The following is a 26,586-nucleotide window of genomic DNA, read 5'->3' as shown; positions in this document are numbered from 1 at the left end:
TTACTTTTCGCCTTAGCGCATTTCCGATGGGATTCTAGGGTAGGTCTACCCCCATACACTAGTCGTTTAAAACTTATTAATCTACCTATACTTTTTAGTCGTAGGGAAATGCTTGGCATAATATTCTTAGTGAAAATCTTGAATGGAACAGTTTGCAGTTCTTTTCTCCTGTCTGAAATTAAATTTAATATCCCGATTAGCTTTTCGAGGCAGTTTAGACCTTTACTGTTAAAATCCTGTAGATCAAATTTTCAACTAAACGAGCCATTCCGCCGTATATGTCATGATTTTAATTCTCATTCCAGCACATTTGACTTATCTGACTCACTTTTCTAAATTAAAAAGACTTTATTGTTTTCTCTTAATGAATGAAAAGCTGTGGAAATTTTTGTTTCTGTAGCTGAGCAGTTTTAGATCTCAACACTTAAAAAACTCTCTTGCCTTTTCTGACTCGGCTAATTCCGCACGTATGCGGATCGCGCCCCTCGCGTCGGTTGGGCGGAAGGAGGATAATCGTTGGGTTATTATTATAATTATTTTGCGCACATTTTGTGATCGTTTTAGGTTTATATTCGTTACGGAATTTCTTGATTCGGTCGTCCCGGTGAAAGCCCGGGATAAAAGCTATGCAATAGCTTAATAATAATGTGCTGTCTCTTCAATTGATTTGTACCACTTGAGATATGTGAAAATACGTCTAAAAGTATGCGCAAAATGTGTGATCGTGTTAGGTTATTTCCGTTACGGAATTTCTTGATTCAGCCCCACGCTCAAAGTCCGCGAAAGAATCTATGCAATAGCTTAGAAAGAAAAAGAAGTTGACAGCTATGAATCACACGAATAAACCTTACTACTTTGTTTTAATTTACATTGCAGTCATTTGCAGTCTTTGCCAATTTTCGATGTTTTACAGTAATTTCAAATTAAACAGAATCATAACGGATAGGTGGAATAGGCCTACTGGGGAAACCACGTTAAAAAAGTGCTAGGTACTACACTACCTCTCACAAGTTGTGATTCACAAAAAATCGCAAAAAAATCATATTTTTGACCTCTGAAAATTTATTTATAATTATATTTTAAACGATCTCACCAATTTTCAGCTTGTTTTGAATTTATGTAACTTCAAATGTCTAAATTTACCGGACAACTACCGTGTAACTCACTCTTGAGTTCGATCACTGGATTGTTAAATAAAAGTTCTACTTTAATGGCTATACACTTAAATATCTTTAATTCTAATTCCAACATCTTAATGTTTTATTACTCCTTATACGATCTTACAACTTCTAACTTATACCTCAATTGCACTTTACACGGCAACACTCTAACTAGAACTGTCTCTGCTGCACAACCTGCAGCCCTTATATAGTAAATCATTAACAAAACTTCGCCAATCGAAAATTCTGGCAACTACGAATTTCGCTGTCTAACTCTACTTTTACACACAGATTCTTTCAAATTCTTTGAATGGTTGCAAGAGCGCTCGGTTTCAAATGAATTCGTTCACAAATTTGAATTCTGTTATCTATTTTTATACCCTGAACAGGGTATATTAATTTTGCCACGAAGTTTGTAACACCCAGAAGGAAACGTCGGAGAGTATATACATATATAAATGATCACCGTAACGAGCTGAGTTGATTTAGCCATGTCCGTCTGTCTGTCCGTCCGTCCGTCTGTCCGTCTGTATATACGCGAACTAGTCCCTCAGTTTTTGAGATATCGATCTGAAATTTTGCACCTGTCCTTTTCTCCCCAAGAAGCTGCTCATTTGTCGAAACGGCCGATATCGGACCACTATAGCATATAGCTGCCATACAAACTGAACAATCGGAATCAAGTGTTTGTATGGGAAACTAGTTCATTTGACGAGGTATCTTTACGAAATTTGGCACGGATTATTAGTTAAGGCAACAATGTAATCTCCGAAGAAATTATTCAGATCGGATGACTATAGCATATAGCTGCCATACAAACTAAACAATCGGAATGAAGTGCTTGTATGGAAAACTCTTTCATTTGACGAGGTATCTTCACGAAATTAGGCACGAATTATTGCTTAAGGCAACAAATTATTCTCTACAGATATTGGTCAGATCAGATCACTATATCATATAGCTGCCATACAAATTGAACGTTCGGAATCAAGTTCTTGTAAAGGGCCTTTGTTTTTGTGAAGGGTATTATAGCTTCGGCGCAACCGAATAATAAGAAGAATAATAGAAATATTTTGAAAAATTGTAAATAAGGAGAAAATTAAGATATAGATTATGGAGTTAGAAAATTATGAATTTTTAATACTTAAAGATTAGGAAATTATTGTTATAAATTTGGCCTTGAAAATACTAGTAGCGGATATTCAATACATTCTGGTGGAGTAGGGAATTCCCGTCTTAAGTATTTTTTTGAACCTATTAAGAGGGTAGGTATTATGCATATTGTTCTACCATATTCATGGTAATTCATTGCAAGCAAAATGTGTGACCATTATCTCAACATACAAATGAAATATGCAACACGCTCTAAGTGTTGCGCCGTCGAACCGCACAAATATTTACGAAAGTTTTGTGAAAAGGAATGCAGAAAAACTAGACTCAAGTTGCTGGACTCTTTTTGCCCGTGTGAACGTACAGAGCGACACCAAAAGAGAATTTGAAAAATATGAGGGTCAAAAGAGTCCCAATGTAAAAGCCGTCTAATAAATTCTGGCAGTTTATCTTCGATTCTATTTTGTTCGGGCATCCGTGCTCGTCACCATATCAAAGTTTTGGAATTAAGTCTATATTAGTAATATTTAGTTTTATTTTGTGTCATGCCAATTAGTTATTTATTATAACAACAATACAAGTCTTAGATAATACTTAAAATTAAGGTCTAAAATTTGTGAACAATTGCATTTGTTTTGGCATCGATACACTTACCTAGAAATGCTTTAACATTTACGATTTCATATAAACCTACTTACATATATGTACATATAAATACTTTATAGCTATTGGGTTTGGACGCGAGGAATCCCCGCATTTGTTTAACTAGAACTACAACTAGCGTAGCTAAAATGTTATAATACCTCAAATATAGGGTCTAAAAGCCCCTTTCTTAACTGCTATAATCGACGAGAGGATTTTCGCGGGGCTTTAAATGCACCCATAAACCACCTGAGGCACGAAGTGTGATGCGAAATGTGGCATTGAAGGAGGTCTTGCCGGGCACTGGCAGCAGCTGATAACTTCTCAATAAACGCGAGACAACGGTTTTCATTTCCATAATGGCAAAGCGATTACCAATGCAGTAGCGGGGTCCCGCACTGAACGGTATGTAGGCATATGGGTGACGTGTTTCCATGTTTTGTGGTGAGAAGCGTTCGGGATCGAATTTCTCAGGGTCGGGGTAAATGTGTGGCAAACGATGGGTGGCATAAGGACAAATAAATATATTGCTACCAGCGGGAAGTGTATATTTTCCCAAATGCACTTCTTCGCCCAACTTACGTGCCATTAAAGGCACACTGGGGCATAAGCGCAAGGCCTCCTTAATACACATCTCCACGTAGCGCATATCTCGCAAATCATTCATAGTCGGTGCGCGCTGGTCGTCCATAAAAATATCGTTGATTTCCTCAACGCATTTCTCTTGACATTGGGGGTTTTGAGCGAGTAGGAAGAGTGTGAAGGCAACTGCAGCGCCAACGGAATCTTGCCCGGCAAGCATAAATGTGCAGGCCTCATCTACTATATCATCTTCGGTGAAATCCGCATTGTTATTCGATATTTCGATCATATAATCCAGTAGACACTTGCGTACGATAAAACTTCCACCTGCAATCATATCACGGCGGCGCTTGATCATTTTACGTGTAAATTGGTCGAGACGTTTCTTTTGGTCGAGTTCCTCTGACGCGATTTTTGTAAACTTGTAAACGCTCTCAAAGAGCAGCCACGGCTGCAAGAAACGTTCGTTGACTACCACTTTCCCTCTAAAAATTACAAGAAACTATATGAGAATAAGCGGGAAGAATTGGAATAATGAACTCACTGCCTGAATGGTGATTGCTCCATATCCACCAAAGCGCCTTGTCGCTTCACCGGTACACCCAGAACCGCTTCTGTTCAACGAAACATAACAAAAATTATTTGAAATTGTGGAGATTGGATTGAGTAACCGCACCATTTAAAATGTCTATGACACAATTGTTGATATATTTGGCGATATTAACTTCTTGATTGGCGGATACATGCAAATTCTCGAAAAGCGTTTGTGAGGCGTCCGCGAATGTGCCAATGAAGCGTTCCAGAATCGTCAAATGAAACATGGGTTGTATGAACTTTCGATGAGCGTTCCACTTTTCGCCACTACTCGTTATAAGTCCTTTCCCCAGGAAATTGTGCATCAGTCGGTAGATGAACACTTTCTCCGTGTGTTTTTTTGAAGAGAGTATGACTTGCAAATCATCTGGTTGCAGCACGGCAAAGAACGGGAAAAGTAGAACCCAAATACGTATTAGGGGACCATATAGACCAAAAGCTGTTGCCACGCGTTTCGCAAGCACTGAAAAAAATATTAAATGCAATCAATCTATTTGTACATTCTTATGACTAGGGATTAAATTGCTACTTACTGTCCTTTTCTTTTATGATCAAGCAATTGCCAAGTATGGGTAATGCTTCCGGTCCTGATAGTTTCAGTGAGAGCAACACTGATTTGATATAATCCCATAAACTATAGATGGACAGTGCGATGGCCAGTAGCGCTGCAAAACTCCATAACTCTGAGTGTGTGGCATGATCGAACTGAAAAATCGATATAGAAGATTGTAATTAAGCTTTAAGAAACAAATTGTTGGCTCTTTAGTTGAGGGAAATTGGTCTCCGAATCTCGGAGTATTTTCGAACAAGTCGAGGGAGCTTTTAGGGAGGTCGATATTCAGTAAGCCATTTCTTTTAATATGGGAATGTCTTTTTGAGAAATATTTATGGAATTACTTACTACTTACTCAGACCAGATAGCCTTCCTGTCTAACACTTTTTCCTAATATTTTGTTTCTGGAAATAGGAACAATATCTGAATGCGGAAGATGTGAGTGACTGTCACCAAAAATTGTTAATCTCACACATTAGCATGAGGCGGTGACCGAATGACGGTGGGTTTATGATGTAAGTATTTTTAAATTACTCTAAACTAGACCAAATCCAGTTCTTAACATTGATAGAGAGTTCTGGTGAACTTTGCTTTCTAGGTATGCAAATGTACATGATTGAAAACAAACTTTCTGCTTGTTCTAAAATAATCACGTGCTTGGTCAGACGTAAGTATCGATAATTACGCAAACACTGAAAAATGAACTCATCATTTTTTTGATAAGCTATAATCACAGTTGTTCTTTTATTCCAAGCTATAATCACAGTTGTGCAGCGGTATGAAAAAAATACATCTACAGCAGTGTGGCAAGCACCACCTCAGTATTATTATGCCTTTCTTTTAGGCACACTTCAATCAAAAAATTATTAAATCTCACCTTATTTTAATTATATTGTTTATATATTTAAACATATGTACATTAGTAAAGGAAAACCAGTTAAAGTCAAATAAGTTGTATGGTATAACAAAAAGTTGCGTATACGACTTGTTGATCGGAAGAAATACCCATCTACACATTTCTATGTATGTACGTACATTTAAAGTAGTTGAGAAGTTGAAAAGTAATCGCAATAGATTATGTTGTATTTGAAAATAAAGTACACTATATACCAACTGATAAAATTTCAGTGCAAAAAAAAATCACGTGATTAAATACAAATCTTTATTACCGCCTTCGAAGTGGGTTCTTTTTGTGTCAATACAAGCATGTCAAAGCTTAATCCAATTTTCCATACGCTTATGATGCTGAGAATTAAAGGCTGAGATGCCTGAATTGCTTTTATGGCTTCAATCGACTCATGGCGAATTCCCCAAGCGGATTATTCGGTTTCGAAAAACGACAAAAAAATTTGGTCAAAAAGTCAGTCCCAATCATGCTAGAATGTGACGACGCATTATTGTAGTGAAAAATCCATGTAATTTTTGACCACAAATCTGGTTCTTTACGACGAATTGCCAAATTGCCAAGTAGTATTCCTTAATGACTCGTTTGACCTGTGGAACGAGTTCGTGGTGAACCACATCATGGTAATGCAAGAAAACGATGAGACGTTTTTTTCGGTTTAGGCTTCTTTATTAACGTGACATGGTTCACCACGAACTCGTTCCACAGGTCAAACGGTCAGATTCAGGTCTTTTGGTACGAATTTAGCATTGAGATGTTGAGATCCTTTGCTATCTCTCTGATGCCATCTTGATGATTTTCAAGCACTGTTTTTTTTAACTTTTTCGATGTTATCGTCACTAACAAAGGTGGTGGATGTCTAGCATGAGGCAAGTTTTCGATGATTTCACGACCTTGACTGAACGCTTTGTGCCACTCAAAAACTTGCGTTCGTAATAAAGTAGACTCCACAAAATACTTCTGTAACATTGTCAACGATTTCTTAGCCGGGATTCCATTGGAAATGCAAACTTTCAAGCAAACTCGTTAAATTTTTGTCCGTGGACAAATATATTCGCTTCACACGAATATAAAAAAAATTATACCAAAAATAAAAAAAAGACATGAAAAACGTTAACTGTTGCACCGAAATTCTAATACCCTTCACAAGTACAAAAGACTTCCTACAAGAACTTGTTTTCGATGGGTCAGTCTATATGGCAGTTATGTGCTGTAGTGGTTCGAAATCGGCGATTCCGACATACACAGGAGCAGCTTTTTGGGGAGAACGGGACGTGAGTAAAATATCAGATCGATATCTTAAAAACCATCTCACGTATATACAGACTGACAGATGGACGGTCATGGCTAAATCGTCTTAGCTCGTCATGTTGGTCATTTATATATATTTTATATAAGGTCTCCGACGTTTCGTTTTGGGTGCTATAAACATCGTGGCAAATTTAATAAACCAAGTTCAGGGTATATTAAAATTTATCGATTCGGTTTATGCGCGCAGTTAAAATGGTTCAGTTCGAGTCAAATTTGATCACATGGTATGTATGTACATTTGTAAAGATGTTTGTATATAATTTATATAAATACAAGATACACCCTTCACAAATACAAAGGTTCTCTACAAGAACTTGATTCCGATCGTTCAATTTGTATGGTATCTATATGATATAGTGATCCGATATCGGTACCGTTCCGACAAATGAGCAGCTTCTTAGTGAGAAAATGACAGGTGCAAAATTTCAGATCTAGTTTCCATGTAAACAGACGGACGGACAGGGCTAAATCAACTCAGCTCATCATGCTGATCATTTATGTATATATTTTATAGGACCTCCGACGTTCGAAAATTCGTAGTTCAAGTGCTACTTATATGGTCCACGATATAGTACCTCTTAATGGCTTAGATACGAATAGCCAAATAATTAACTTCAACCTCATCATTATCCTGGCAAATTAGTGATGAGAAAACATGTATCCAATTGGTTCAAGAGTATATCTCAACAGGACAAGGGAACTTTTAGCCTTACAGTAAGAGACAAAGAATCGGTTTCTACTATTTTAGGCTTTATTAAACATGTAACTAAGCGTATACAAATTGTTTCATCACTTTTTTATGAGCGCTTCTTGAGGCAACGGTGATTTTAGGAATCCGAGCTGTCTGAAACCAAATAATGGACGAATCAGACAGGGAAAACGTTTTTTTTACTATTCTACAAATTGAATATTATTTTTATTAATTATTATTGAGGTTGGCGAGATAAAAAAAGAGTAAGATGCTTTACTGGGTTGTAGAAGCTTAAACGTCTGCGAACGAAGATGGCAGAAACATAAGACGCATACCAGTCTAAATATTTATATGTGTATGTGTTCAATATGTTCACATAACGCACTCAACCATCAAGTATAGTAAGTGTTAACAAATAATTCAAATAAAATAATGTATGCAGGTTTTTATATCAACGTTCATTTAAATTCGTAGAAATTTTCATGTGGAATGCGGGTGTTGGGCAAATTCATTATATCAAAGGGTATTTGCAACCGCTTACGATTTCAACTGTGTTGATTGATTTTCGACAAAATTTTAAATAAGTTAGATGTGTGAATATGTTGAGGCTTTTGAATTGTAATCAACCAAATTTTTGTGCTATGTGTGGAGAATATGCCAAAGACTACGGAGCTACTAAAGCTTTGGTAATATAATTATTCCCAGAACAGGGTATATTAAGTTTGCCACGATGTTTGTAACACCCAGAAGGAAATTTCGCTGACCCAAAAACTATTTATAACAAGTAAGGAAGGGCTAAGTTCAGATGTAACCGAACATTTTATACTCTCGCAAAGTCAAATGGTATACTCGTTTGAGATTAATTTGTGGATCGACTGATATTTTTGGTAGAAGGTCAAATATAGGCACTGGGGTCCACATATTTAGTACTTAGGGGCTTGAACAGTTTTGATTCGATTTAGACAATTTTTGGTCACAAAATGGCATACTTTAAACGTATTATTCACGCCAAGTTTTACCCCGATATAATCATTGTTGCTTGATATGCAAAGTGGAAAGTGAAAGAATCAGATGGAATTGAAAATGGTGTTATATGGGAAATAGGCGTGGTTGTAGTCCGATTTCGCCCATTTTCGCACTATAACATAGAAATATGAAAAGGACGTTATGCACCGAATTTGGTTGAAATCGGTTTTCACCTAAAAGTGGGCGGTGTCACGCCCACTGACTAATTTTGAACGCTGTTCCTATAAAGTCATCTCATGCCATCCCATAGATAAAATTTAATGTCTCTGGCGTGTTTAGTGCTTGGTTTATCGCGCTTTTAGTATTTTTAACAGTGCCGTTATATGGGAAGTGGGCGGGGTTGTCACCCGATTTTCACACTGTCGATAGAGGTGCCAAACATTTGTTATCAGTGAATTTTGTTATTATAGCTTTAGCGGTTTAGGAGATATGCACATTAAGGGCCCCACATTTAGGAGCAGGACCACGCCCACTTTTTAAAAAAAATTTAACTGCGAATGCCCCTCTCTAATGTGATCCTATGTACCAAATAAAAGTCTTGTATCTTATTGTGGAGCTTAGTTATGGCAATTTATTTGTTTTTGATTAATGGCGTTTTGTGGGCGTGGCAGTGGTCCGATTACGCCGATCTGCAATACCAACCGTCTTACGGTACCAAGAAACATGTGTACCAAGTTTCATGAAGACATCTCAATTTTTACTCAAGTTACAGCTTGCACGGACGGACGGACAGACGGACAGACAGTCACCCGGATTTCAACTCGTCTCTTCATCCTGATCATTTATATATAAATATATAACCCTATATCTAACTCGATTAGTTTTAGGTGATACAAACAACCGTTAGGTGAACAAAACAATTATTCTCGGTAGCAACATGTTGCAAGAGTATAAAAATTATCAGCATGGTGAACTGAGTTGATGTCCGTCTGTTCGTCTGTCGGTATATATGCGAACTAATCCCTTAATTTTTATACTCTCGCAACCTGTTGCTACAGAGTATAATAGTTTTGTTCACCTAACGGTTGTTTGTATCACCTAAAATTAATCGAGTTAGATATAGGGTTATATATATATAAATGAGCAGGATGAAGAGACGAGTTGAAATCCGGGTGACTGTCTGTCCGTCTGTCCGTCCGTCCGTCCGTGCAAGCTCTAACTTGAGTAAAAATTGAGATATCTTTATGAAACTTGGTAGACATGTTTCATGGTACCGTGAGACGGTTGGTATTGCAGATGGGCGTAATCGGACCACTGCCACGCCCACAAAACGCCATTAATCAAAAACAAATAACTTGCTATAACTAAGCTCCGCAATAAGATACAAGACTGTTATTTGGTACACAGGATCACATTAGGGAGGGGCATCTGCAGTTAAAATTTTTTTTTTAAAGTGGGCGTGGTCCCGCCTCTAATAGGTTTAATGTGCATATCTCCTAAACCGCTAATGCTATAATAACAAAATTCACTGGAAGCAAATGTTTTTAGCACTTCTATTGACGGTGTGAAAATAGTTGAAATCGGGTGGCAAGTCCGCCCACTCCCCATATAACGGTACTGTTAAAAACTACTAAAAGCGCGATAAATCAAGCACTAAACACGCCAGAGACATTAAATTTTATCTCTGAGATGGTATAAGATGACTTTATAGGAACGGCGTTCAAAATTAGACAGTGGGCGTGGCACAGCCCACTTTTAGGTGAAAACCCATATCTTGAGATCTGCTTAACCGATTTCAACCAAATTCTGTGCGTAACGTTCTTTTCATGTTTCTATGTCATAGTGCGAAAATGGGCGAAATCGGATTACAACCACGCCTATTTTCCATATGACACCATTTTAAATTATATCTGATTCTTTCACTTTACACTATGCATATCAGGTAACAATGATTTTATCGGCATAAAACTTTGCGTGAATAATGCAATTAAAGTATGCCACCTTGCGGCCAAAAATTGTCTAAATCGAACCAAAACTGTTCAACCCCTAAGTACTAAATATGTGGACCCCAGTGCCTATAGTTGACCTTCTACCGAAAATATCAGTCAATCCACAAAGAAATCTCAAACGAGTATACCATTTGACTTTGCGAGAGTATAAAATGTTCGGTTACATCCGAACTTAGCCCTTCCTTACTTGTTTTTTAGTTATCGTTGTGTTCACGTCCTTTTCTCACAAAGAAGTTGGTCATTTGTCGGAACCGCGGATGTCGGATCCCTTTAGCATATAGCTGCTATACAAACTGAACCATCAAAGTCAAGTTCTTGTATGAACCATTTTTAATTTGACGAGATATCTTCACAAATCTCCAAATCTATTGTTCAGATCGGACCATTGTAGCAAATAGCTAAAAATAATTTAAACTGACCGATCAAAATGAAGTTCTTGTATGGAAACGTTTTTTGTGAAGGATATTATAGCGTTGGTACAACCGAAGTTAACGTTTATTCTGTTTCTTTTTTGTTTTTTTAATTTTTAATGTTTCGTTGACAAGTGCTGATACTTACCTGGTATATGTAGCTTTAGCAAAATAAAAAGCAATAAACTATATATTTTTTATTTATGCGCATTTATTAGAATTAGATACACATACATAGCTACACAGTACGTACGTGTTTTGATGCGGCACTTTTGTAGGTAAAAAAACCAAACGTAAACACTTGAGTTCGTAAAGGAAATCAATTTTAAAAATGTGTGTGTTTTCAGTTAGCTAATGGAAATAAACAATACGACTCGATAACTATCAAGACATGCTCGATAACTATCAAGACTCGATAACTATCAAGACATGTTCGTGCGGACAACTATAAATGTATAACGATTTGTTATTTATCTAATTTAATTTGTTGTTTTCGACTCATTTTAGACGTTTGGAATTTCAAACAATATACATACATATGCGCGTATATGTATATGTGTGCGTTCATTTTAAACCCTTGACATTTAACCGCAAATGAGTTTTACAAAGTTGTCAAACATTTAGGCAAGAAACTAATGGCGTTGAGTTTAAAACTTCCTAAGAACTAGCTAAACTACATACTTACATACATATGTACATACATATTTGACATTCAGTAATATGTAGATTATGTAGGTGCTAAAGAAAAAAGGAATACTTCGTCTTTCTTCCTTTTCAAAAGAAAACATATTTTGATAATTAAAAGAGGAAGTGAACAGCGGGACATAAGCGCAGACTTCAACACGAACTGAAAGTGCCAAAATCTCGTTTGCTGTTACAAGCATAAGCAACGCAGGCACAAGTCACTCTTGTGCAATATTTTGTTGGCGTTACCATACTACTAATCCCATACTGAAATATTTAAGTTTCGTGCGAAAGCATGCCCTGGCATCTATATAGAGCTTATGCGGTTGTTTGACAGGTCAAGATTGTATGGGATGTTATGCCGCTTTCGTTCCCAGCTTTTGTGTTTGTGTTGACAGCTAGTACAATAAATGTGATAAGATAAATAAAAAGCTGTCTCAATGGTGACATGCTAAAAGCATTAATACTTATTACCACATAAAGACGTATTATTGCATAATAAGCAATAATTTGTATAAACGCTTACACTACATGCGTGTTCATACATACATACTTAAATATATACCTAGACTATTAAGCGAGTGTAGTCGATGGCACACGATAGTCTACACAAGTTTGCATATTATTCGACTTCACAGATTTTGTAAAAAAGCGAGGCAGATAAGTTAGCGCTGCATTGCAATGTAGAATCACATGCATGTAAAAGGACTATTGCCGCAACCTCCAAAGGAGAAACACATTTCAAACTTAAAAGTATCTTAAACTAAATATCCACATTCAAACCTCTTTCTTTAACTAAATTTGTGCTAAATGATGTTATTTGGAAAACGTTTTTATGTGTTTGGACGATTTGCAAAAATATTTCGACTGAGATTCTCATCTAGTAATCGGCTCTTGGAGTTCTCTAAGTGCAATTTGAATCTAGTGCTTTCCGACGCAATAACACAAAATCAATACCTCATACATTAGTGGCACGTAATTTTTTAATAAATTGGAGCACTAGTGTCCATCTTCTCCAAAAATATTTCGTAAATGCTAATTTTTTTTCAGTAATGTTTTTTGTTGTGTTAATATTGATTTTCAATTCATATCCAGCGGTTTTCTAACTGGGGCGGTCTTCACACTCAATGGACGATTGAGTGGTTCGATCACTTTAGAGTATGCTTTTACTATATATTTGACCAATTTATCTTTTAAATTAACAGGCTAAGAGTTTTTTTTCATGTCGAACAGTTGAAACTGTTTTATAATCGCACCATTAGATTCCTTATCCAAATTTTTGAGAATATCTTGGCACTAAAGTCATAAATTGAATGAAATTTTGCCACGCCCACAAAACACCATTAATCGAAAACCCATAAAATCCAATAACTAAGCAGTAAATTAAGGTATAAACCTGTAATTTGGTACACGGAATTGTAGTAGCAAGGAGCATCTGTGGGCTAAATTTTTGAAAAAATTAATATTTTTTAAGCCACTAAAGCTACAATATCCAAAATTTCTATAGAACCTTTATCGATAGTGTGAAAATGGATGAAATCGAATTATCAAGCGCGATAAACAAAAACCAAATGCACCAGAGATATTAAATTTTACAACCAGGAGGATACATGAAAGCCGCTTTCAAAATTGGACGATGGGCGTAGCACCGCCCAAATCTAGGTGAAACCACATACTTTCGAACCTATTTCGTCAATTTCAGCCAAATTCGGTACATAACATAATCCTGTCGACCCTATGTCACACTGTGAAAATGGGTGGAATCGGACTACAACCACGCTTACTTCCCATATAGCACAATTTTAAGTTCCATCTGATTGTTTCACTTTCCATTCCACAAATGAAGCCCCAATGAATTTCTTCGGATACAATTTTTCACAAATAGTGCCTTTGAGGTATCCTTGAACGTTGAAAGAGTATAAAATGTTCGGTTACTTACTTAGCCCTTCCTTATTTGTTGTGTATAAGCTATTTTCAAGAAACTCTTGTAAAAAAAAAACCATTAATATAATTTTCTAACTTTTAAGAGAACTGTCCACTAAGTTTTATTTAAATATCACATATTTTGACCAACATAAACGGTTTAAAGTCAAAAATCATTATGTACGGTAAGGAGGCAGAGAAGTGGAATGGCTGATTGCATTCATTTTTGACATTGTATACTTGAAAACATATTTTCAAGCAATTTTATAAAAATAAAATATAAACATATATAAGGAGTAAAGTAAGCCGGATGTTTCAAAATCTTTTCTCTTCACTTCTCTTCTTTTCTCTTCTCTGCTCTTCTCACTCTTCCAATTTTATTAAGATAACCACATATTGACCGATATATTCGGTATAAATTCTGCGGGAAGTTCGAAAATTTTTATATTAAGAAGACCGGTATGTGGTGGCTAGAACAGTTATGGTTTTGATTTGACAATTTTTGGACTCGAGATGGCTTACCTCAAAGATACTATTTGCGCAAAGTTTCATCTGAATATATTCATTTGTACATAATTTGTATACTGAAAAGTGAAAAAATCAGATGGAATTTAAAATTGTGTTATATGGGAAGTAGGCGTAGTTATAGTAAGATTGCGCTAATTTACAGAAAGTATCATAGGATCGTCAAGATAATGTTATGTATCAAATTTAGTTGAAATAGGTCGAGTAGGTCCGCAGATATGTAATGTCACTTAAATGTGGTAGTTGTAGTTTTTAACAAAACCGTTATATAGAGAGAGGAGAGGGTTATAATCCGATTTCATTTTCGATTTCTTAAGCGAATTTGTCAAGGAACACGAGTACCAAGCTTCATTGAGATGTCTTATTATCAACTGTGATTTAATAATAAGTAATATTTACAGATGAGTCAAAAGGGTTTACTGAAGTCAGTTGAAATGCTTGACGACAAAACTAACCATGATTGCATACTGCGAGATATTGTAATTTTAAATTGGCCATCACAACTACCAGACGCCAATCCAATGGAGAATACCAAACTATTAAGAAAACATTTAACGTCAACAAAATATTTCATTCGGCTCCTCCAACATATCTGGAGGTCGCTTCCTATGAAATATGCGGAAAATTTATTTGCAATTTGCAATCAAAGATATCAGGCTATATTAGACAATAGGGAGATTGGAGCAATCAAAAATAAGTAAAGATTACAAGAAATATCTTGCTGTTTTACGACGGACCACGGAGAGAAGTGAGAGCTGTGTTTACAAACGGAATGGACGTACTTAATTAAAATGTCATTTGACATTAACTCATGTGAAAAATCTGGGAAACATTGATAAAGCTTCAAATTACAGCCGACTTATTATTGTCTATTAACCTTTGCTCGCCCATTTAAAATATTTAACTATAAAAGATATATATAATGTATATAAATGTACATACTTATGAAATATAAATATTTAATTACAAGATATATACTATATACATGAATGCACATATGTACATATGTATTTGTATGTATGATAGTCAGTCGCGTCTGCTCATTTGAATGGGACTCCTCTAAAGTGGAACGTCGGACCTTTGGCAATAAATATCAAAATGATTCGTTATTTTTATGGCATCAAAGTCATAATCATTGTGGGCATCATAATTCAAATGGAAATTTTTGTGGAGGTATTTGAGTATATTTAAAAGCATATAAGCCTGTGTGTATAAAATGTTAATAATACATTTTTGCACTGGTTAATGTCTACAGATAATTATTGTTAAGCTAACCTATTTGGATTTCGCAAAATTTAATCGGTGGGAAAAACAACACCTTACACACTTACGAGTAATTTTTCGCTATTAAAATAACAGTTATTTTCATATACTCTCCTAATGCTATAGACTTTACTATATATGTACATATATCATTTATTTTTATACATGGTTGTTAGCATCAAATTTAGTTTGAACACCTTCTAAGAATTTTTTTTTCAGATTTAATGGTTGTAGATTAAGCTAAAGAAACGTTAATACCTAATTAAGTGTATAAAAAAAAACTCCGCTTGAAACACTGTTCAGAACTATCTGCACTACTGTCTATTACAGGCATAAGCGAGGAGTGACGTTCTGTGCTCAAATTACTAGAGCACAAAGCCTATAAAACATGTAGAGCATCACCTATGATTTCGCTTGGGCGGAAGAAACTCGGATAGAAGGATAAAATGATTTTTGATTAATAAAGATTACTATACGTTATCGTATTGCATTGTTCATTTGTACGCTTTCCGTCATTTCAGGAAGCTGCATATTCAAATTTTCTATATTCTTTAGATCAATAAATTGAGGAATTATCACTCCCAAAAAATAATATGATATTAAGACAGATCAATTCCTTAAAAATAACTGATATTAAAATCTAAAATTATTACGCCAATTATTCTACAAATTACTCCTTCTATGCTTGAGTAGCTTTTACAATTCCATGTTAAAAGTTTCTCGCAACGAAACTATTTCGAGATTCCTGGCCAAATCAATAATTCAAAATAAATTTAGATTTTTCTACAGTGACAAAAGCCAGAAAAGCTGTAGTAGTAAATACATGTACTTAACATTAAGTTTATTATACCCTGAACATATAGTTTGCCACGATGTTTGTAACATGTATATACATATATAATATAAAAGATCAGCGCGACGAGCTGAGTCGATTTAGCCATATCCGTCTGTCCGTCTGAATATACGCGAAATAGTGTCTAAGTTTTTGAGATATCAGTTCTGAAATTTTGCACACTTCCCTTCTATACCAAGAAGCTGCTCATTTGTCGGACCCACCGCAACAAACTGAACGATCGGAATCAAGTGCTTGTAAGGAAAACTTTTTCATTTGACAAGGTATCTTTAAGAAATTTGGCAGAGATTACTATCCAAAGCATTGCTACAAACTTAGAAGAAATTGTTTAGATCGGAATATTGTAGCATATAACTGCCGTACGATCGATCAAACTCAAGTCCTTGTATGGAAAACTATTTTATGTGTCAAGATATTTTCAGGAAATTTGGCGAAATTATAATCCAAGGCATTGCTACAATTTCCGAACATATTGTTCAGATCGCACCTCTATAGCTTATAGCTACCATCCAACCTGACTATCGAAACCAGAATAAAGATATTTGTATACCCTTTTATGCTATAAAAATATAATTTTATATAATTTTTTCTTGTTTTAGTAAACATTTGAACAAATTGACTATTTTAACCATCGCACTAGCTGAATTCCTTAAGTATCATATGTGCACTACATGTACCATATAGTGGTAATATGTCTATATGTATATTTTGTCAATTAATTATAAAGGTGTACAAGAATGGAAATATTTTCAAATTGGATTATAATATTTATAGAATTAGGGTCTTGAAGGTAGAAAAATATTTATTTTATTATTAGAATTAGAGTAAAAAAAAAATATTTTACCACTAAGGCCTTGCGTTAGTTTTCACACTATGGTGGCTTAGAAGTATTAACGCATCCCTAAAATTTAGAGCGATGTGTAATTGCCCCTTCCATGTTGAAGTTATTTTTAAACTTGTTGAATGCCTTGCAATGCCTTGGGATTGATCACAAATCACGCGCCGACGTTCGGCTTATTCGGCTTTGTTTCATGTTCTCTAATTAAGCAATAAAGTGCATGTTATTTTGGCACGGGAAGCTTGTGATCCCTTTGGTGGAATACGAAACTAAAAATTACAGGACAAACAGAGTGAAGGTCGCGGTTTAAAACAACAGAAAGCTGTTCACAAGATCTAAGTGATTTAATATATGCTTAAAATCGGTTACATTATTTCAACACAAATTTCTCTGTTAAAAATCGAAGTTATACACATGTGTTGAAAAAAATTATAAAATAAAAGTATGTATGCATGTATTATAGATGTTCCGTATGATTGTATTTGTTTTGTGCAGTAAAAATATACAAATTTATTGCTTGCAAACAATTACAAATGTATACATACATACATACATACAGTGGTACATAAATAAAAATGGAGAAGCGCACTGAAAAGGTAAATTTGCATTTTATATTACTTATATGTGTATGTTTGGCGAGTAAGTGTTCTTGAGCACATGCACATATGTATGTCTCTATCTACCAGGCGGGTGTCACTTGCTTATTGAATTAATTAGATCAGACAGAAGAAGCTGGAAAGCCAATAATTCCTTCTTTATTAACTGGAATTGAATAAAATTTAATGCGAATTCGGTGTGTAAACAATAAGGAATCGAGAACGTGATATTTGCTGTGGAATCTGCTGGCGATGGCGACAGCGGCGGCAATAATATTGAGATCGCGCACTGTGCCGAATCATCGAAGTAGGCGAATCATTGATCGGCAAAAATACAAATTATGTGTATGTATGTCTGTGAGTGTAGGTGGCACCATTCACGCATGTGTGGTATTTTGGGCATTCTTAGAAACATTACATTTTTTTTGCTTTAACAAAGAAATCAATAATTAGTATTGATTTAAAAGTAGCGATAGACTGTTAACTTCAAAGCAAAGAAACGCGCAAATATACTCTTCCGCAAACTTCTAAGCTGTACATTGTAATCTGCAGCATTTGCTGCTGCCGAAGGTGCTTGGCGACAAACGCTGCCTGGCAAATACATTCATAAACTAAATAGATTTACATATATATGTGTATGTATTATGTTTGTATATATGTGTATAGATGTACGCATGAGTATGTATGCATGAAAATACTTTGTTCCCGCTCTTATTGCTAACGCTTTTTAAGCTGCTTTGCGTTAAGCATTTGGCGTTCACTATTGAATTTTGCAATTAACACATTGGCACTAATTGAAATAAATTATTATTTAATCCTACAACGGTGAGTTAGTTGAAGAGAAGTAATCACAAACGAGCAGCAAATGCTACACGATTTGATCGGCGTGCGTGATTTACTTTCGAATATTACTCTTCGAACAACAAGATTTTAGGTAAAATAATGAAACAATAAATTGATCGATAATCTTTGGTATTTACAATTTTATAGAAAAGTTCTGTGTGAGACTTTTGAAAAATATGATTATTTTACACTAACATTCATGCAAAAGGATGGCAAAAATGGTGCACTCACCATTTTCTGAATAAACATTTTGTTCTAAGTTACAGCTTTTTGCACAGTTTTGAAATTTTTTTCTTTTTTTTTTACTTGTTTGCAAATTTTAACAGATCGCACTTCGTTCTACTAAAAATATTTTAATTAGCACTTTTCTCACTTATTCCATTAATTTATATTCACTTTCGATAGTCCCTTTTAATGAGTTGTTTTCTCAGTGATAGCTTTTTTCTGCGCTGCGCCTTACAGAAACCTCGTTAACTCGCTCGTTCAATACGCGACGACAATGAGGCTTTGAATGATCTATAGTAGCCGACGGAGCTCTTATTTATAACCCTAAAAAATCTACGAAATATCTGCCAAACGCGCTTGAACAGCAGCCGAAGCGGCTACAACATATACAAACACAAATGATAAGTTACAAAATGACAAAAACGATGAAAGTGCGCATTTGCACATACTGATACTTGCTAAGCACCTGTATGTGTGTGTGTTAATGTAAATAAAGTGACTAGCTTCCCTGGCATCGAGCAAACGCACGTTTGCCGCGTTGTGTCTACGCGCACGCGTGCCCTTACTTGTGCGTATGAGCAACTTGGGATGAGTAGGCAACTCATTGTCACGATGCTCACGGCGAGTATCCCTTTAAGAATTTATCGTATTTAAAAGAGGTAAAAAGAAGTTTTTAGGATTCCTTAAATTTTAAAGCGAATTTTTGGGGTAAGTAAAACTTTGCAAATTTAATTTGCTGTTGCTATACCTAATTTGTTGTTGTATGCGCACCGATTACAATCGCCAGCGTTATAAGCCATTTAATTGTGCACTCACAAAAAAAAAAAAGAGGCAGTTGCAAATACAATTACACACACACATATATACATAATTATCGTTGGATGCCTAAATTAACAATTAGAATTCATTGCACATGGCCACACATATGCAAATATGTACATTTAAATGGGCATATTAAAGTGATATACATGCATTTTTTTATGAGTTAAAAGAAAGTGTTCCAATTCTGTAGCGGTAGCGTCATATAGGATTTCATTAGGTTACAGGTTCTGCAACTGATTCCTCATACAATATCTCATACATTCTATTCTATCTCTTTGTGCAGCTAGCACTTGCCTAAATCCGGTACGTTCGTCGTTGGTGTTCCATTTATTCACAATATTGTCAAATTGTTTCAGATTGACACTGATTAATAGATTTTCTTGAAATGTGTTTACTTAGCACTGCGCGTACAACCTGTGATGACACTCAAACGAAAACAGTTCATAGTTACAGTTACATAATCTGCAGAGATTTCAATAACTTTAAGTACACTCTGGTATGACATTTGCTTTGTCAAAAATGTCAGACTTAAATAAATGTGATGCGAAGTGGGATTATATGGAGAAGCAGGCATGGTGAGATAGCGAATATCACCTAAAAGTGGGCGGTGTCATGACCTCCATTAAATGTTTAACCACATATATACATATGTATATAGACTTTATTATTATGATCAAACTTGTTTTGGTTCTGCTTTAAAACGTATTATAATTTGCTTAGTTTTCAGCAATACTGTTATGATTTTAATATATTATTTATAAAGTGGTGAACAGACAGAGATCCGGAAATCATTTCATTTTGATATTTATAATCTTAATTAATTAAGGTTCTACAAACAACTGTTAGTTGTATTAATTTATCCGACACGGAGGCGAAAAATCGGTGGCTATCTTCCCTCATCTAATACTTTAAATTCAATACTTTGGAACCATCTCAAAAATAGAAAAACATCTTTTAATACAGCTTGTATACACATTTTCCATTTATACAGATATTCAAAAGTTTTGTTATATTAAGTCAAAATTTAATCTTTCTTATTTCAATATATGGTAAAAAATATTTATATAATACAAGTAAAGCTTTTCCAGAGTGAAGTATTTAAATTAACCAAAAGTGTAAATATCCGAGTTTTAGTTTACCGATAAGATGAGTTAAAAAGTATTCGCTGTGATTTCACATACAGTACGCCCTCGCTAGAAGCAACGAAAAACGAGATAGTTCCATGAAAACAATATCCAATGTTTACATTTAGAAACTAAGTAACTGCGACTTTTCAAGAACTTTAATCAAAAGTTTAACACAAATTTCTTTCCGAAATTCATGGATAAATATGTGCGGTATGAACATATGGAATTAGCCTAAATTACAAAGCCGTTTTCTAATTTTTGAACTACATTTCTGTAAGAGCCGTTTCCCATTTAAACACAACATGCTGAAAGATAATTACATTATTGAAGTTCTTGAAATTAAAAAATGCTGCAAAACAATTCAACATTCATCATTCGATGAAATCGTAAATACATTACAATCAAATTTGGTATTTATTAAATTATATTATAGGTCACAAACTCACTTAATTTTATTACTACATTCCACTTCGGCTTTATTGGGCTGATTGAGGTGATTTTGACATTGCTGAGGTATACTTGAGATCATATTTTCAGGTAATTTTATATAGGTTAGGGTTAGAAGGAAGATTAGGGTAAGTGTTTAACCAATTTGACTCATTTTGGGCAAACATATGCACCATTATAGGAAAAATACATTCACCTAATTTTATTAAGATATGTAGCTCATATTTTGGCACAATATTTGCGATATGAAGTAAACAGGCAGTTCGAAAATATTTAGATAAGGTTTATGGGGGCCAAGGGAAGTATTGACCCGATTCAATCCATATTTGACATACAGACTCTCTCCGAATTGCATTAATATATCTCACATATGTTATTTTCGGTAAATAGTTAGCACCAGACACTGTGGTCCACGTCTTCGATAACTGGGGGCTTAAACAGTAATTATCCGATTTTGACAATTTTTATACTTGAGTTGATATACCTCAAAAGCACTATTTGTGCAAATTTGTATACTGATAAAAATTATATGGAATTAAAAATTGTACTATATGGGAAGTAGGCGTGGTCCGATTTCGCTCATTTTCGCACGATAACTTGGACATGTAGTTTCGGGGATATGTGATAAACCTAAATGTGGGCGGGCCCATCGTTCAATTTTGACATCGCCTACTATATAACCCTCTTGTACCATTCCGGATCTAAAATTTAATGTCTCTGATACATTTAGTTATTGATTTATCACCCTTTTAGTAGTTTTTAACAAAACCGTTATATGGGGAGTGCACGGGGTTATCATCCGATTTCACAGTATCGAAGGCAGAGTCAAAAATATTTATTCTGTGCGAGTTTGGTTCATATAGCTTGAATAGTTTAGGAGATATATACATTAAACTTATTAGAGTGCGGGGCCACGCTCACGTTTAATTAATTTTACCAACCATTGATACCCCTCTCCAATGCAAAACGTTGTACTGAATAACAGCCTTGTATCTTAATTTAGTGCTTAGCTATGGCACTTTATACATTTTTGATTAGTGGCGTTTTTTGGGCGTGCCAGTGATCCGATCACGCCCATCTACAATACTAAACTTCTTTTGGTGCCAAGCAACATGTGCACCAAGTTTCACCCATATCTTAATTTTTACTCAAGTTACAGCTTGCACGGACGGACGGACAGAGAGACAGTCACCAGGATTTTAACTCGTCTCGTCATACTGATTATTTATACATACATAACCCTTTATTTATCTCGATTAGTTTTAGGTGATATATTCAACCGTTGGGTGAACAAAACAATTATTCTCGGTAGCAACATGTTGCAAGAGTATAAAAACGCTAACTTTGGCTGTACCGAAGCTATATCACCCCTTACATGAGCATATCTTATAACGGGTGTTTTTTGTTTAGAGGTATAAAACTTTATATTGCAGTAAAACAACGATTATTCGATTGACATGAATTTTATTTATCCGAAAGATAATCTTATGGCATTACATTTTAAATATAATTTTTGACAAATGACCGCCGCGGCTGGCTCGGATGTAGTCCAATCTGGACGTCCAATTTTCGATGACTTTTTCCCATATTAGTGGAGGTATATCGGCAATAACACGGCGAATGTTGTTTTCCAAATGGTAAAGCGTTTGTGGCAATGACTTTACATAACCCCACAGAAAGTAGTCTAGCGGTGCTAAATCACAAGATCTTGGAGGCCAATTCAAAGGGTTCAAAACGTGAAATTAGGCGGTCACCAAACGTGTATTTCAATAAATCGATTGTGGCACTTGAGGATTAGCTTCAGTTTTGTTTGTTGACGTAGCCATTCAACCAGAAGTGCGCTTCATCGCAACATACGATAAATGAACGTAGTGCGCGATATGTATTCCGCACAGACCCATTATTTTCGAAATAAAATTCCACTACTTGCATGGATTGTTTAGGCGTGACTCTATTCATGATAAATTGCCAAACCAAACTGAGAATGAATCAGACAGCTTGATTGATTGACAGCTGATAAATCGGTCGCCAACTTAAAATTCTATACCTCGAAAAAGAACACCCTTTAGCATACAAGGGTATAAAAAAATGTTGGTTTTGATTTTGATCGAGCAGTTTGTATGGCAGCTATATGGTATAGTGAACTGATTTCAACGATTTTTTTAGAAGATTCTAGAATTTTTTTATTTTCTAAAAATTGTCCACAAAATTGGTGTATTTTTGTAATTTTTTAACTGAGATCCATCAGCTTTTGAGTCATAGTCGTTTCCTGCTCACACATTATTGTTCTTAAAGTGAATTGACTCTGCCTCTGCAGCGTTTGTGTTCGGAACTCACGAAATCGCCATTGAGTCTATGTACCGATCACAGTCAAAGATATTTCCACTTTTTTCAGCTTTTATAGGCATACCATATATTTGTGTAAGTTGTTAGTGTATATATATAATCAATTAGTACAATTAAAAAATTAATATACAAAGTCTTACGCACTAAATAAACAAATGATAAAACAAAGTTATTTATTATTCCACAAAAGAAAAAGGAAAAAAATAAATAAAAGTTGTTTGACATAAGTCTTCTTAAGTAAAACATTACTTGTTAAGTTAGTTCGATTTCATGAAATGATTTATTTACTTTTTGTAGTATAAAAATAGAAATATATCTTTAAAAAACGGGCCTTGACTAATATCGTTTCTTGTTTGTTTGAATTTAAAAAAATAATTAAAAGCAAAAAATTGGAAAACATGTTTGAAAAAGTAAATTTTGTTAATCTCTCCCTGTGTTTACACTTTCTTATTCTAGGCGAAATTTTTTCATTGAAATGTGTCATTGCACCAGGTATCTCGATACAATATCAGCATATATGATATAATAAATCTTGCCAAACCACCTCATCAGTTGAAGTTCTTAATGTTAATTCAAAAATACTTGATTGGTTTGTTCTTCCAAGGCGACTAAATGACTTGAGAAGAATTGGTCAACAGTTATTCCGTCTGATTGAAAATGATTGTAATTGCAATCAGTTGAAAACATGGATCAGTTTATTGCTTGATTATCGGAAAAATTATAAAAGTTGCAAACACTATTTAGCCCTAGAAACTGTTCAACAAATGAATTCCTCCTTCATTCATTTTAAATTTCGTTACGATTTCTAATTCTCCTTCGAAGCATAGGATTTGATTGTAACAAAAATCGAAAAACATTGCGTTAAAAATCAGCAGAAAAAACATTGGTATTTTCGACTAACGAATTAAAAACCCGAAATTAAAAGTTGCAATGCTGTCTTAAAAAGTTCGCTTTATAAGGCCTAGCTTATTATAATATACCGTTATCTGGATGGTGGATGAACATATGGACCTAATTTTTCTACCCATTTTTATTAATACCATATATTATATTATAAAGTGGTCGACCCGTATAACGAACTTTCAAAAAAACGAACCATCAAAATTATTACATTGACATTTCTATATTACGAATGCAAAGAATTTATATATATTTTTTTATCTTGTACTTCGCATTCTTTACAAAAACAAAGGTTTCGTTAAACCAACGCTAGTTTAACTTTTGTATTTAGAGCATCTGCAAAAAATTTAAATAATTTTATTCAAGTTTCCATTGACCTTGAATTATATGTAATTAAGTCAGTTCAAAATACTTTTTTCGTGCGGTTGGTTCTATTTTACAATATTTGCTTTAAAAAGAACAACGGCAGATGGAACAGGTTTATGATTGGAAAATATACTAAAGATTTTGACCGAATCCACCAAGGGACTTTCAGTTAAGAATGTATCCGCGAAATATGGAGTTCCAAAGTCGTCGGTTTATATAATACTATAAAACAAAGAAAATTTAAAACCGAGAAACGGGTTTAAAAAGCGCCTCGCACGAAATCAGTACGTAAATCCCTACAAAGTGAATTTCCTAGAATGGAGTAGACCCTCTACAAATGACTTATGACTCTCCTCGAAACATAATCCTTATTAGTGGGGCCGTTTCAAAAAAACGAAGAAGAAGTTTCATTCTTCGAGGGAATTGGATTACTAAATTCAAAAAACGCATCGGAATACGTCTTCTTAAAGAATATGATAAAAAGCAGTCATCTAAAGTAGATAGTGTTGACCCATTTATAAAGTAAGTAAAAAAAAATTAGAAATTTTTCCCTCGAAACAATTACCAATGCAGATGAAAGTGATATTTATTGGAAATTGCTTCCTGAAAAAAATACGTTCTTCCGGAAGAAATATCTGTACCAGGAAAAAAAAACACCAAAGAAAGGTTAACAATGTTAAAGGTCCAATGTTTCGGGCAATAAGAAAAATAATTACCACTTTTAGTAATTGAAAAACCTCAGCATACTTGTATATCATAGCATATCTATCGTAAATAAATTGCTACACGTAATTGGTTTTCTCTGGTTTTATTGTAGGTAAATACAACTATTAATTTAAAGAATGTTTCGATTTTACGAATTAGATGTACAACTTTAACTGGATAAGACAAAATTATTAAGTTAAAGGTATCGGTATGTTACAAATTTTGTTTGATTATTTAAAGTTACTTGTTATCAATTATCAATGTGTTTTTATAATCATTTTAAATTTTATGACGTAATAGGTTCAGTTTTAAAAATACTCTTATATGGGAGTGGTCGTAGTTCGAAATAGTTAACAACTCTATAAACTGGTTTGGGCTTAATGACGGTTTTGATCAGTCTGAAGACTATTTACTTCTTTCTGAAGCTCAGGACACATTTTTCGGTTATACGTGTTCAGACACTAACACCTCTAGTAAAAGCAAATCACATGGATAATGTATAAATTCGATTTTAGTCGGCCGGCAGCTCGTCTAACAGAAACCATTTGTGATTTTCTACATTTGTTTGCTCTTAAACCTTACGTGTAGGATTGTGACTAGTATCGTCGGTATGACTAAATAATTTTATATCAAGTACATTGCAGTAATAAAAAACTAATAACGCATTAATATATATGCATGTGTACATGTGTATGTATGTATAGCTAAGGGCAGATGCGCGTGAGTATACGTATTTATTCGTATGTACGTGATATTATCTGTTTATACGATTGAGCTGAGAATGTACCATCATGAATGGGATAAGTAATCCCACACCCTATTGTTTATACTTATGAGCGCACTTATTCAAAGCCACTATGTGAAATATGTCATTTCGTAGTTGGATAATAAAGCGTCCCATCCGAAATCAGAATCGAAAGGATCGATAGCTTAAAAATTGAGGGACTAGTTTGTATATATACAAACAGACGAGCTTGGCTAAATGAAATCAGCTCGTCATGCTGATCATTTATATATACAATTTATAGGGTCTCCAACGTTTCTTTCTGGGTGTTACAAACTTCGGGGAAAACTAAATATATATATAAAGATGTATTAATCATGACTCTATCGCGTTCCTCATTGACTTTAACATTATGTTCGGCTTCATTTTCAAATCGGCGTCTCAACAATAGTTTGTGGATTATCATC

General features: G+C 34.7%; 1 protein-coding gene across 1 annotated transcript; it reads right to left on the bottom strand.

Annotated features, from left to right (window-relative positions):
• Positions 1 to 2,776: 2,776 nt before the first annotated feature.
• On the bottom strand, positions 2,777 to 18,964 carry Cyp4aa1 (Probable cytochrome P450 4aa1). The gene is made up of 5 exons (XM_014231772.3): positions 18,689 to 18,964; positions 4,622 to 4,793; positions 4,171 to 4,551; positions 4,039 to 4,108; positions 2,777 to 3,979 (listed from the first exon to the last, which is right to left on the bottom strand). The coding sequence occupies exons 1-5, from the start codon at positions 18,704 to 18,706 to the stop codon at positions 3,103 to 3,105; spliced, it is 1,518 nt and encodes a 505-aa protein (XP_014087247.2). The 5' UTR covers positions 18,707 to 18,964; the 3' UTR covers positions 2,777 to 3,102.
• Positions 18,965 to 26,586: the final 7,622 nt, after the last annotated feature.

Source organism: Bactrocera oleae, chromosome 4 (genome assembly GCF_042242935.1).
Source record: "Bactrocera oleae isolate idBacOlea1 chromosome 4, idBacOlea1, whole genome shotgun sequence".
Lineage (NCBI taxonomy): Eukaryota > Metazoa > Arthropoda > Insecta > Diptera > Tephritidae > Bactrocera > Bactrocera oleae.
Note: the sequence above shows the minus strand (reverse complement) of the source record. Positions and strands in the feature narration are given on the sequence as shown.

Bases quoted from the DNA above. Each gene is read 5' to 3' on its own strand.
- Cyp4aa1 (XM_014231772.3), bottom strand. The intron at 4,109-4,170 runs GTGCGGTTACTC...TTCGTTGAACAG, and splicing joins TGTCATAGACATTTTAAATG to AAGCGGTTCTGGGTGTACCG. The intron at 3,980-4,038 runs GTGAGTTCATTA...TGTAATTTTTAG, and splicing joins GAGCAATCACCATTCAGGCA to AGGGAAAGTGGTAGTCAACG.